The sequence below is a fragment of the Micromys minutus genome (assembly GCF_963924665.1).
Source record: "Micromys minutus genome assembly, chromosome: 8".
Lineage (NCBI taxonomy): Eukaryota > Metazoa > Chordata > Mammalia > Rodentia > Muridae > Micromys > Micromys minutus.
Genome location: NC_137977.1, coordinates 36,143,212 through 36,158,066, shown reverse-complemented (window position 1 = coordinate 36,158,066; position 14,855 = coordinate 36,143,212). Strand labels below are relative to the sequence as shown.

Here is a 14,855-nt window from a genome sequence, read left to right as displayed (position 1 = left end):
GGTCTTACTAGTTGACATGACTTTTTAGTACTATTTTCATGATTATATTTTTATGTCTTTTTTTTTTTTTTTTTTGCCAATTCCCTCTTCTGATAGTAAAATATCTTATGGGAGACAAAAAATAAAAATAACTACATGCTATGTGGTTTGTGTGTGAGATAAAACACAGACGCTAAATGATCAGTCACTGACCGGCTTTGAAAGAAGTGAGGTGACTTTCCTCATCATAGCATGCGTCTGCTATCACAGTGATGTGTGGAAGGGAGAGCCAGTAGAAAAGTTTGCATTTTATGCAATTACGAATATGTAATTTAATGTAGAAAATAAAACTTGAGATAATAATGTTATTTAAATACTAGTAAATAAAAATTTGTATCTGTTAAAACAGCTCAGAGTGGCCTCAGTATTAAAATGAATGAGGTACTATGGAGTTAGGGGAACAAGGCTTACACAAGGTTTTGAGTTTGATTGTCAAAACTGAAGGAAAAAAAGATTGAAAAGAAAAAAAATTGGAAACTGAATAGGGATAATAGATGATCAGAAAACCCTGACTCCTTGATTCTTGGCCACTATTAAGTATATAATATTAAGATGTTAAGTACTCTTTTAAATCTTACTAAACTTTAGTTTGAAATGGAGAGTCTTTATTTTTTAAGATTTATTTATTTAATTTATGTATATGAGTACACTGTAGCTATCTTTAGACACATCAGAATAGGGCATTGAATCCCATTGCATATAGTTGTGACACCATTATGGTTGCTGGGAATTGAACTCAGAACCTATGAAAGAACAGTCAGTGCTCTTACCCACTGAGCCATGTCTCCAGCCAATGAAATGGACAATCTTACTGTGTATAGTATATATACTGTCTTAAAAGTTGGTTAGACGTATGATCAAAATAGGTCAGTGTTGATTCCTTTTTATATTGTTGAATATCTTGACACAAATTAAAAAATTTAAAACTAGCATAGAAAAACACTTAGAAGTACCAAGAGCTAATCATTTATTTTAAATCTTGTTGTTCCCATTTGACTACATTCTTCTGGGTAGTGATGTTTAATTACCTTGGCTATGAAGTAGTCCCAGATACTTAGTTCAGGTGGGATGAACTTCTCCTTGACTGCAAGTGGCTCCTGATTTACAGAGGAAGAAGATACAGAAGAAGATTCTCTGCCAGATGCTTTTGATGGACTAATATGTTTGCTTTGTTTTTCTCCTTCAACTAGTAAAGAAATGAAGAAAAAATTATTATTAGAAGTACTACCTCCAATTACGATTTTACATAAAAGCTAAATATAACTATGAATAGCATTCAAAAACTAAAATATGATTATGAAAGTACAGAGCAGTTTAAAAGCAAAAAGAAGGAGGGAATCTGTATAGCAACCTGTGCTTTTACCATATCTTGTCTATAATTATCTGAATGCCTATTTATCTATTGTATGTAGTATATAAGAGAGGTAGTATCTGCCTATCAAAAAAAGAAAATTCCCTCTACAATTTAGTTATGATCGTAACAAAAACGTCCCAAATCCTTTTACTTTGTGTTTTGGTGTGTGTGTGTGTGTGTGTGTGTGTGTTTTAAGAGGAAGGAGTTTGCTGGGCACTGAACCCAGTGTTAAGCATGCGAGCATATATTCTACTAGTGAACTACCCCAATAAATACTAAAAAAAAAAAAAAAAAAAAAAAAAAAAAAAAAAAAAAAATAGATGGAGTGGAGAGATGGCTAAGCAGTTAAGAGCACTGACTGCACTTCCAGAGGAGCTGAATTCAATTCCCAGCAACCACAGGGTGGTTTACAACCATATGTAGTGAGACCTGATGCCCTCTTCTGGTGTGTCTGAAGATAGCTACAATGTACTCACATAAATAAAATAAGTCTTAAAAAAAAAAATGACACAATGTAAATGCAAATTAAAAATAACGCCTCAGTCCAGACTGTTCATGAACAAACTGGTCTCATTATACATTTAAAATATTTTAATAGAAATATTTTAATATCTTGAGTTCCATAATTAAATTGCACTTACTATAACTCAAAAAAATGGGTGAGAGATTGAATTTCTAGTCATTAGAATTACACAGAAGAGAAAATGCCATCTTTGTTTTACTTTATCAAACCTCTAAAGTTAAAGACCATTCTCTCAGCATTTGCCCTAGAAAGCAAAAAATTATATGGGAGTTTCTTAAACAGATCTGTATGATGCCAGTGATCAAAGCCAAGGCCCATATGCCATGCAATTGCTGCATCTCTGAGCTACATATCCACAGGCTATAGAAACACTTGATCAATACTATGTCATAGACATACAAGGATCCCAACCATAGCATGACCTAATAGGCAAACAATTTACATGAAGGCACAATATTTTTCTCCTATGGTTCCAATGATATTTACTTACCTCCCAAAATGATCTAAGTATTTGTGGTATAATTACAATTTTAATTTATTATTTATAACTATTTAACTTTAAAATACAACATGCACATGCAATATATCAAGCAACAATAACCTGAGTCTAATGTAGTGATTATGTGACTTTGGAAGAGAGGAAAGAATGACATATTAATATTCTAAGACATTACATATTAGTGGTTTCACTGGTAGCTCAAGTATTAAATGATTAAATTTATACATTTAAACTTGCATAAACTTTTACCTTTATATCTATCTGATAATCTACAATTAACTTTCCAATACACATGTTGAATATATTAACACACATTCTAAAACTAAAATGGAATAGAAACAAAATGTAGGCCTTATGATCTATCTAAGAAGAATGGAGAGGATAAAATGTGGCTAATAAAAAACAAAGGCATGCATGGGGGAAATGTCAGATAGAATCAAGAAGTAACATGACTTTTAAAAACATAATTCTTATTTGCTTTGACTCACTGATTGGTTTCCATGTCAAAACAGATTTCACAGACATTCCTTCCTTTACTTGAGAATCCTGATCTGACCCCCAGCACATTCTGTACTATGGATATTTAGAAATATAAGTCATTCCCAAAAGGATCAAACAGAAATGAATAAATGTTTAAGAGGTTATATAATGGCATGGGAATGGGAAACTAGAAGAGTAAGAAAACATTGTTTTCTATAATAATTTTTTCTTCATTCCTAGATTTGCTACAATGAAGCTATTATTGTGATAAAAAACAAATTAAGATGATGTGAGGAGGAAGATAATATGTATGAGCAGAGCTGATAATATTCCAAATTCATTATATACATGCATGGAAATAGCCTGAGGTAACCTGGATGATGATATGATGATGATGATGCAATCAATAATACATCAAAAACTTGAACATTTATGTTACCGTTTTGCTTTCTGTGTTTATGTATTTATGTGGTGGCTCTGTATGTATCACCTATGTGCACATAATGCAAGTCAGGGTAAAGCCTCAAGTGTGATATCTCAATAATGTCACCTACCTTGTTATTTGAATCAGTGTCTGCCAGTGGCCTAGAAACACAGCTAAGTAGGCTGGCTTTATAGTCTCTCAGTCCTCTACCTTTATTTTTTTCTTTTCTTCCCTGTTCCTTTCCAAACTAAATTAGTTTTGGAAACAAATGCCAGTCTTAATCAATGGATGAATCTTGTAGGTGCACTTAGTATGACTTCAGTTTCTGAGTTCTCAAAAATGGATGTGTATAACCTAGGTTGATATGCTTACATCTAACTTTACAACAAGGTTAAGTGTGTTTTGAATATTTGGTTATCATGTCCCCACTCCAAAAGGGTAAACTTACAGATAATTTTTGGTTAATTGACTATTTTTGATAATTTGAGAATGGTTAGTATTAACATTTATGAAGATTCTCATGTACAATGATACTTTTGCCCTCAAGCAACAAATCTTAGTATGTAAATAAGAATCAACCTGAACTTTGCATAAGGCTCTTCATATTTACCTGTGCTCAGCATAAATACATGGACCTGGGACTACTGACATGTCTCAGTGGTAGAAGCCTGCCTAACATGTACTTGGTTCTGGGCTCAATGTTCAGATTCAAAGAAAAAGAACAAGCTGGAGCTAATACAAGGCTAACAATATACTAAGCAAATATTAGCATTGCTTAGTAGAATTTCAGTATTTCATAGTAATAAAACTGAAATCTTGAGTAATTTTTCTGAAACATATTAAAATAAAGCCAAAATAATCATTAACTTTAATGATTGATGAGTTTAACTCCTGTTAGGTTTACAATGTTTTTTCTTGAACTCAGATATATAAAAAATATAGTCAAGGTGAATTTCACGGTTGTTGATTTTAATTTGAGAAATATATCATAAAAGTATCCTAAAATTATGAAAATTTAAATGCTTAATATTTTAATAAGCAGGTAAATTTGATAATTAATTTGCACTTAGCACTTAAAATTTATCATTTTAAGAGAAAAAGAAAGAAGAAATTAATTTTAACTCAGAGCAAAAGGATTACTGAGACAAGTATAGTAGGCATATCAATACCAGTGAGACAGAGTGAAGTCTGTGGAGCAGCTACATCAGCACTGGACCTTTCAATAGAAGAACAAACTTTCTACCTCAGAACTGACAAAATATTACTTTGAGGGCTGGGGGTTGGGAGGAGACAATGTTTAACTACATGTAGCCGGTAGTCCTGAAACTCGCTATATAACAGACAGGCTGGCCATGAACACACAGATGATCTTCCTGTCTCTGTGTCCAAAGAACTGGGATTGAAGCATCTTGCCTGGCTTAAGACCTATTTTTATATCTAAATTTTACTGAAATACAGCAATACTTACTTAATTTTTGCTACTGCTACTTTGGTACTACCAGAGAAGACTGAGCAGCTGTGAGATACCAGAAGGTCTCTGTACCAACAAAGCTGGCTGAAGTCTGCTCAAAATTATGAACTGAATTTGCTTGATTCTCAGCATTAAAAATAAGGAATTTAATCCAGGTCTATTCTGAGGTTGTATCCTTCCTCTCCTGAAGTTTTGAAGAGGGGAAAGTATATGCATTAAAAGGTGACAGAGTGACAGATAAATGAGCAAATAGTTTGAATGTGTGGATAAAGTAGAAGCTAAGTTACCAGGACTTTCCTTCTACAATGATGGTCTTTATAGCTTTGTGAAAAATAAATGCCATCAATTCTTAAAATGTTTATTGAAAATAACCACTCTTCTTTATCCTATTATAGAAGAATACTTAAAAATCTAAAAATATCTCCTTATCAGGGTATGAACTCTAACAATAGTGTTTTTCAAAACTTTTTTCAAATTTATTTTATGTATATGAATGTTTCACGTGCCATGTACATCTTTTTGCTTTCAATATGTCTGTGAATCATGGTGTGGTTCAGAAGAGAGTACTGGTTCCCCCAAAATGGGTGTTACAGACAGTTGTGACCTGTCACATGGGTGCTGGTCCTCAAACCTGGGTTTTCTGAAAATAAAGTGCTTTTAAATGTTAAGGCATCTTTCTAGTCCCACAATGATTTTTTTAAAAAGTAACAAATTCAAATCAAATTTTACTTTTTTGTAAGTCTTTCGTCACCCATCTGAACTTCCAAATCATAAATATCCAAATATACACACAGGTATGGTTCTAGAAGGTGGTAAAGGGGAAGAGGATTAAAATTCAGAGATAATCTTGCTAGGCTTTACTTATATATGTCTGCACAAAGGTTCCTTCTAAAAAGCATTTAAAATTGTTTTCAAGCTTGTATTTGAAGATTTAAATTTACATGTTTTAATAATTTTTTAAATTTAATGTCAGTGCAGTAACAGGCTTTCCTGTGTAAGTTAAGTCTTCAAGCTACTCTAGATAATCTTCAAAATTGAAAAACCAATACTATCACGTGTTAATAAATCACAAAAAGTGAAGATTTAGAAAATATCATGAAAGTTATTCTCATGTTGAAAAAGAGGGTTATTGTAATTTTATTTAAATATAGTACATGTAGTGAAAGGATACACTTATTTAAACTATTTACTTTAAATGGTAATAAAAACACTTAGAAATCCAAAAACTCCTATAACCAGTCATAATATGCAAACCATAAAGCAGCTTCATGGGAGATGCTTTCCCAGCCATTTCAAGCCATACTGTGATTTCCCATGATCAGCACCAGCACTTGTTTCTCTTGGTTTTGTACACTTAGAAATATTACAATTTAAGGGACAGAAAATATCCAAAACCAAGTATTTGAAACTAGAAATGGAAAGGCAGAAAGTTTTCTAAAATGCTAATCATTGTTTTAAATCAAAAATATGGCTTGATTAAAAGAAATATGTCAATTTTCCTTAAATGCCAAACAAAACAAACTGTCCCACTGTATGCAACCCTTGAAAAACAACATAAAGCAAGCTAAGCTGTAAGAGTCTATTTCTAAAGCTAAGATCTTGCCTGCAAGAGTGGGAGGGTTATGAAAACTGATGGCTGATAGAGCTTTGGAAAAGCCCACACATTCCATGGAGAATACCACTACCTGGTGGGGGCTAGGCATAGCAAAGTGCCTTCCTGCCAAAGAAAGAAGAGAAAAATCTGTATTTGGTATGGAACAAAACCAAAGTGTATTTCAAAAGAAATCAAGATTTTAATACTAAAAGACATTAAAATCACATTGTATCGTCTAATTATTAGTGCAGGAGTATCTTAAAGATTAAAAACTGCACAAAAAGCTTTAAAACTTCAGTTTTTACCACAAAACTATTTGTTGGTGGTTTTGTATAACAAAAACTTTCTTACACAAAATTAAGATATTACATTTAACAAAGTTATCATCCAGATGAATAAAGCTTCAATTTATAAAAACAAAACTGAAAGGAAGATCAGAGCAGAAAGGACAGAGGGGAGGCAGACTGGGGAGGGTGCAGGGGGAAGGGAATGATGAAAACTTACCAGATAAAGCTTTTGAGTTTGTTTGTACTTTGCTGGGAACATGTGCTCCTCCACCAAATACTGCAGACCACATTTTTTCATTTAGGGGGTGGGCTACAATCCGAAATAGCTCATTACTAGAATGTGTTGCCAGTCCATGAATGAACAGACTAAGATACACTGCTGTAAGAATTTCACAAAGCAAGACTGTAAGTCCTGACTGAGCTTCTTCACCAGAAGAATTCAAAAGTTGAATTAGACAATTTATTCCTAAGACAAAAAGGAAAAACAGCTGACATTAACAAAAATAAGAAAAGCAAAAATAAAAACTTTTAAAGTTAAAAATTAAACACATTTTTCTACTTTTTGAGTTTCTCAAAAAATGTACTCAATCAGCATTAAATATTTTTCTGCTGGATTCATAACCAGTAGGTTATCATGGTTTAGGAGCAACTGCTGAAACTTCTGTTCAATTCAGATAAACACATTAAATCTCACAGATAAAAACTTAATGGCATATTTTATGATAAAATATTTTAAATTATTTAAGAAACAATTTAACAAAATGTGCTAATTTAATATAGAGATCAAGAAAATATTTAGTTGTTTACTTGCTAATGGTCTTGTTTAACAAGAACTTTTTGTGACTAAATTAAAATAACTGAATACTATGCATTGAATTTGCAATGGTGTCAATACTACCAATATTTTAACAATGATCATCAACTGGTAAAACTAAAGCATGACTGCTTTTTATCATTTAACATTCCCCATAAAGCTAAAAAAAAAATTCTTATATATGTAAATTATTTATACCTGGCCATTGAGCTGGTGATGTGTTGGGAGTTACTGATTCATCTAAACTTCCTGTTCTCAAAGAGTGTCGATGGGCAAGAAGTACTGTCTGATACACCATTCCAGTAAACTGATTTGTTTGAAATGAACTAAGAAAGGAAACAGTATTTAAACCTATGATGAATTTCATATGTAATATTCCCATTCTTAGATACAATTTCTGATACTTTAATTAAAAATTTTGTTTCTGAATTATATTATATGTCTAAGTTACATGTTTTACAGTGCTATAGTCTATTAATACAGTATCCTTTAAAATATAAATATATATTTTTTTTCTAGGTTAAAACAAATTTGATAAGTATCCAGTATATTTATTTAGTAAAAGATAAAGAATATCTTAAGAATGAAAAAACTGCATCATTTTTGGGCCACTAGAAGCAAACTTGTATGCATGACTTTAAAATACTTATTTGATAAAAAACGAAGTGAGTCTAGACTCAATTTCATATTTAATGGCTAGCTCACCCTCTATCTGGCTCTGAACCAGGCACTTAGCATATAATGGAAAACAGCTTTCTCCATTATGATATGGTAGGGAATTCAAACCTAAATAACTTTTTTTAGATTGTTGTTGATGAAATTATACATATCACACTATTAAGGTAAAGAGATAATCATCAAACATTTAAGAACTTATGGTAATTTAATAAAAGACAAACAAATAACAGGTTAGTATAAAGAATTTTAACATTCTGATACCCAGCAGCAAAAAGATCTTATAAAAGTGCTAGAAAATAGTACTTCAGAAATTCCTATAATATATATTCAATAAATGAATATAATGTTTATACTTAGAAAGATAGTGCCTTAAGGCTGTTATACTTGGTAAATATCACTGATCATAACGTTTTGAGACATTTGTAAGTATTATTGGGCTTTATTTTGCAGATTAAGATGACAGGGTAATATCAAAAATTCCCTCAGCCTGTAGGAAGATTTATGACAAGAAGATAAGAAACATTTTGATAAAACCAAACCAATACTCAATTACATAAATGAACTAAGTTCAAAGAAATACAACTGAAACTACCTTGGAAACATATATATAAACCACAGTGATAAGTGGAGTTGCACATGAACAATTTCTAAAGATGAACTGACAACAAAAAGCCAATACAAGTGAGAGTTGACACCATATAACAGAGAGCAAACCCACTAAAACATCTCCACCCACAGAAGCAAACTTGCCAGAACATTTAAAATGAATACTTCTTTAAAGTTTTCTAAAGTCAAAACACAAAGATGATGTATAAAAATGGAAGACATGATTGAAAGAGACAGAGAGGGACATTACACAGTGGAATAGAAATCTCCTGATTTTTCCTCCACTCATGGATGTACCATAAATATCTAGCAATGAATTGATTCTCTCTAAAAGAAAGTCAGAAATCAGTTGAGAACTTCCTAGTCACTAGACAACTGAGAAAATCTCTGCACCAAATTCGTAGAAAATGCTAAGGCACACTGAGGTATGGACTCATTTCACTACAAAATTGAGTAGGTATCTATTTTCTTGTGAAAATAAAGATATGGGTAGACCTTATATACTAGTCTCTAACTCTAAGGATCAACACAATTATAATTTTTTAAAATATCGTTTTTTGATAACTTCTTATGTTTACATCATATCTTTCCTTTTTTCATTCCAAATCTTCTTTGTCTCTCCTACTCTCTCATACTCATGACTTATTGCTATGTTATTTGTATCTCTCTCCCCCAGCCCCTTGTGTGTGTATCTGTGTGCCTGTGTTTACACATACAATCTACTGAGTCCTAGTAATGGTTAGGGCTGATCAGCTGAAACTGGATAACCAATTAAGAGGTTTGTACCTGGAGAAAACTATTTCTCAGAAGCCAGGGATTATTTTTCAGTTCTTCATCTATAGAGGTTGGGCAGTGAAAAATTTCCCCTCTATAAGCTGTGTAGGCACCATATTGCTGAGATTTCATGGCTTTAGCTTCCTTGTCATACGTAGAAGTCCTATCTTGTAGCAGGAATCTGGGTTTTCTAGTACTTAACACCCATCCTGCCTCCACTTGCATGGCATTCCCTGAGACTTAGATGTGAGGTTTGTGTTAGATATATGAACAGGGTTAGGTACCTCATGCTCAATTGTTATGATCTCAATTTATCAACTAAAGCAACAGCAAGGATTAAATATAAAAGTCCCCCTCAGCCTTAACAGGTACAAAAGTACTACCAGGAAGTACTACAAACTGGAAGTAGGGACAGGACTTTAAACAAAATTCCCTATCCTAATGTGATCTGATGCCCATTTCTGGCATGCAGGCATATATACAGACACTGTACTCAAACATTAAAACAAGCAAATAAATAAAACTAAAATAAATATACATAAAAAATAAATATATAAAAAATAAATATGAAAAGGAAAGAAGAATAAAAATCAACATCAGAAACAAACATGGTACCTATTTTCTTCTTAAAAAAACAGTATACTTTTATGCAAAAATGCTTAAAATTTGTACATCTATCTTTGTTTTTTTTTTTAAAAAAAATAAAGTTCTTCAATAAAAAAAGAAATGAAAGCTGAAAACTGTAAAATTCTGAGCCTTATTAAAACAATTATTACCTTGGAAAAAAACAGTGTATTTTTATACTGTATTGTATAAAAATGTATAATATGCATACATTTAAAAACCAATTTTGCAGACTTAAAAATAGAAAACCCAATTCCTTGTACTTTATTTTATGTTTTGTTACCTTTTAGAAACCTATTCTTTTGTAGTGAGAAATTAAAAGGGAGCTGATCTGACAAAGAAGGTGTGAGGTGGAACTGAAAGGAGGGTGGAAAACTGTAACCAAGATAACAGTACACAAAAAAAGAATCCATTTTCAGTAAAAAGGGAAAAAAGAAACAAAAAAAATTCTAAAATATAAACTCTGCCTACTAAAAAAATATTGCAGAAGAATGAATGCACCAATATCTCCTGGGATCTGTCCTGAAATTAAACCAATAGGTAAAAGAATGTACAGAGTTTGAAAAAAAGAAGTAAAAAAAAAAAAAAAAAAAAAAAAAAAACGAAACCAAAGAACAAAGAACTGAAGCTAGATGATACACCAGAATGTCAATTTCAAGGATTTTAACAAATTATACTAAAACTAGAATATTAAGAGAAATTTCTAAATAGAAATTCTGTGAAAATATTCTCAATCCCAAGTCAGTCGCTCCTTTGCCTGTGTGACTCAGGCTTTCTGAGTATATACCAAATTATAGAACTTATCACTCTGCTATATACCAAATTATAGAACTTATCACTCAAGTATGATATTGAATTATTAACTATCGATTCATTTATGTTTCTAATGATAATGATCTTAAGAATATTTTATTCATTTTAAAGTTCTAGAATCTATCACAGTATCTAGCAGGATGTCAATGATCAATTACAGGCAACTAAGTTACAAAAACAAAAGTTGGCTCCTGATTCCTTTGTCATAGCTGAATTTAAAGATGAAAAAAAATTCAACATCTCAGTGATGTGCTTTTTGCATTTACTGAAAGCAGTGTTATGTATAGCTTTGAATAATATACAGATAACCCCACTGTTTACTAAAAATGATCTTAAAATTTCAGAAGAAGGTATTTACCTGTAGTTATGACTACCACAAAGGCACTGATAAATACAAGCAGAAAGTGAGGCTGCTAAAGTATGCATTACATATACCTGAAAAAATAAACACACACAAATTAATTACTTTAAGAAAAATATTAGGCATAATTAAAAATAAAAACTCTTTTGCCTCCATAAGTTATTTTTTTCTCTCCCTCTTAGAACACAGTTTCTACCTACGGAAGTTGTTCTTTAGAAATGTTTAAGAAAAAAATCTCAGTTCTTTGGCAGAAATTACAAAACATACAACTACTACCAATTCTCTCTTCCCAAATGAAAAGAGAAGTATGTGCCCAGAACTAACAACTCAAAAGGCCTGGCAAAATTTATTCTTGTTGCTCTTAAACCCGAGATTTTTACGTACGTACGTACACACACACACAGACACACACACACAAAACAGAAACAAAACATTATACAAACACTTGGATAAACATCACTCAAGTGAGTGTCTGAGGATATTTCCAGAAAAAAAATTATCTGAAATTAGTAGTCTGATTAAGACAGATGGACCTGTAACAGGCCAATGGATTAGAAGATCTAACAGGAGGAGAGAGTAAGAAACAATGCTTTTGTGTGTGTGTGTGGTGGGGGAGGTCATCACCATTCTTTCCCTATCTTCAGAATGTAACTGAAACATGAGCTCTTCTTAGATGTCAATCTGTTTACTTATAAAAGAAACTTACTTCCTAAGCTTTGACTCTGGACTGGAACTATATACAGTCAGTTCTTCTATTCACCACCTTACCATGTGCAAATCCTGAGCAACTCTAACCTCACAGTCACTGTGGTGGTTTAAGTGAGAATGGCTCAGGTATATTTGGAAGTTTGGGTCCCAGTTGGTAGACTATATAAGAAGTAGGAAGGACAGCTGTTTTTGGAGGTTTGTAACTGAGGTGGGCTTTGAGGTTTGAAAGGCTCATGTCAAGCACAGTATCTCCCTCCCTCTTTTTGCTCCTGCCTATAGATCAGGATATAAGCCCTCAGCTATTGCTCAAACACCATGCTTGCCCACCACCACACTTCCTGCCACAATGATCATGGACTAACAACCCTTTGAAACTTTAAGCAAGCACCCAATATATAATGCCTTTTTATTATAAGCTGCTTTGGTCAGGGTGTCTCTTCACAGCAATAGAATAATAACTAAGAGAGTAACACATGTAATTACTTATAAAAAATTTCTTCCCCTCTTTTTCCTTTCCTATTCCACCACTTTCTTCATACATCCTATCACTTCTACTTCTCTGGAGAGACCAGTTTAGCACACTTGGCTTGCTCACTAGAAGATGAGAGATGAGACACATATATTTAAATCTGTCAATCACAAGAAAATAAAAAAGGTTGTTCCACAATCATCTAGAAGCCCACCAGGATATCAAGAGTGAATGAATGAGTTCAGAGACTAGCCAAGTTAGCTCAAACCAAACCAAATGATGAAATCAACTTAAAGCCAGTTATAGTTCAGAAGAGTACTTAATCAGCAAAATGTACACAAGAAGGAAAAAATAATGTGATACAGCATGGATTCCTGTAATTAGTGTTGATAGGCCAGCAAGTTGGTGCAGCAGGTAAAGGTACTTGCCAACAAGCCTGAGTTTAATCCATGGGAACCACATAAGAGACGTGATTTCCAAGAGTTGTCATTTAACTTCCACATGTAAGTAGTAACATTCATGTGTGCATACACACACATATATAAATATACAAAATATATGAATGTATAAGTATAATAAAGTCATAGAATTAAATAAGGAATGCAATTTGTTGAAAATGAGTAGAGTTTTCAGTTTATAAAGTACATACTCTAAGGATTTGTACTATAGAGTAATATAGGAAAAGAAGTGGAAGAAACCCACAGTGAATTACAAGGGTTAAGCATATAGAAAAGGGTAAAACTGTGGCAGAAGAATCTATTATCAAGAAAGAAAATCAAACTGGTATGGTATCATAACCTAGGAGGTAGCAGAAATTTTTAAACTATGACAGAAAAAAATTCCAAGGGGTATACCAAAACTGTCAACCAAACTCAGTCAGTAAAGTAATCTCAAGAAAGGAAAGATAAAGTAGATTATTAATGGGCAATAAAGTACAATGAGATGGATAAGAAGATGGTGTGATCAACTAAATTATAATAAAATAGTTTCAAACTTCTTATAAAAAAACTTAATCCAGAGCCTCTCTTACAGATAATTCAATAAATTTGGAATGAATTTAAGAATTCAAACTTTTAGCAAATAATTCTGACAGCTTTAAAAAAACACAGGAAACAAGATACTTCATTTAAAGCAATCCTACCCTTTATAATAAAACTCAATGACCAGCAAGATGGATCTGTGGGTCCTGCACCTGTCACCAAACCTGATGGATGACATGGGTTAGATCTCCAGAACTTCCATGGTAGAAGGAGAGAACTGATAGACTCCTGTGAATGTCTTCTGACTTCTATGTGTGCAGTGACATGTGTACATCCATACACATAAAAATATATTTAATGCAATAAAAAACTTAAGGAATCAACTGTATGTCTACACATGTTTGCTTTAATCACACACACACACACACACACACACACACACACACGGAGAACAAACAATAGCAATCTGTTCTGTTCTCCCACTATATAGAAGCAAAGTAGCCAGTGAAGGTTTTCAGGTTTGGTAATAAGTGCCTTTGCTCACTAAGTCATCTCTGCTGCACAGGTGTTTATGTAGAATAAACAACTGACATGCTAAACTGAAAAAAAAAAAAAAAAAAAAAAAAAAACCACTCAAGCATCCTATAAGATGTAAGTAGCACAGTAAGTCTGGCCTATAGCCAGATTTCCTTAACTCATAACCATTAATACAATAAATATTATGCTTAGTTTGGTGTTTTAATCTATTTTGCTAGAAAGGCTTAACATTTATTTCTTCATTGTATCGTTCTATATAGGAAAATTAAAGCTAAAACCCAAAGAAGCAGATAAAAGCCTCAACTCAAGAAGCAAAATAAACCAGACTCAGAAAATAAGTACTTGAAGAGATGGGGACTACTTGGAGAAAGAATCAATCAGAGAAGGGGATCACAAGGGGAAGAGGGATCTAACAAAGTATATGTGGGAAATACAATTGAACATTTTATAAATAATTAAAAATGCTAACATAAAACCATCATTATATCTGAACAATATATTTTGATAACAAAGCTTGGAATGAAGCACACTTACTTTATTGGTTTGGCTCTCAGGATGTGGTGGTGAATCAAAATTTATTATGGCATGTAGAATATCATGTGTTAAATTACTAAGGTGCAATAATGGATTGGCAACTACTGTTTTGGCACTGGCTGTACAAGCAAAAAGAAGAGGCACTGAAGTTTGTTCTGACAGAGGGTTAGAAAATATCGGTTCTGCTGTTTCCTTAAAAATGAAGAGAAAAAAATTAACAACTATTTTTATTTATAATCTATTCCTTAAGTAATTCAGAATATCTTTCAAAATTCTTCAAAATTAA

At 32.5% G+C, this 14,855-nt stretch overlaps 1 protein-coding gene across 3 annotated transcripts in view; it reads right to left on the bottom strand.

Moving 5' to 3' along the window:
• Positions 1-14,855, bottom strand: part of DMXL1 (Dmx like 1) — a 136,998-nt gene that overhangs the window by 53,678 nt on the left and 68,465 nt on the right. For 2 of the 3 annotated variants that reach the window (XM_080920334.1, XM_080920335.1), the window contains exons 25-29: positions 14,570-14,761; positions 11,339-11,415; positions 7,684-7,811; positions 6,889-7,137; positions 1,068-1,225 (exon numbers count right to left, since the gene is read on the bottom strand). In XM_080920334.1, coding sequence (XP_080776460.1) covers positions 1,068-1,225; positions 6,889-7,137; positions 7,684-7,811; positions 11,339-11,415; positions 14,570-14,761 — 804 coding nt within the window. Of the gene's footprint in view, positions 1-1,067; positions 1,226-6,378; positions 6,508-6,888; positions 7,138-7,683; positions 7,812-11,338; positions 11,416-14,569; positions 14,762-14,855 lie in introns of all 3 variants that reach the window. The other variant, XM_080920336.1, reaches the window with a different exon arrangement.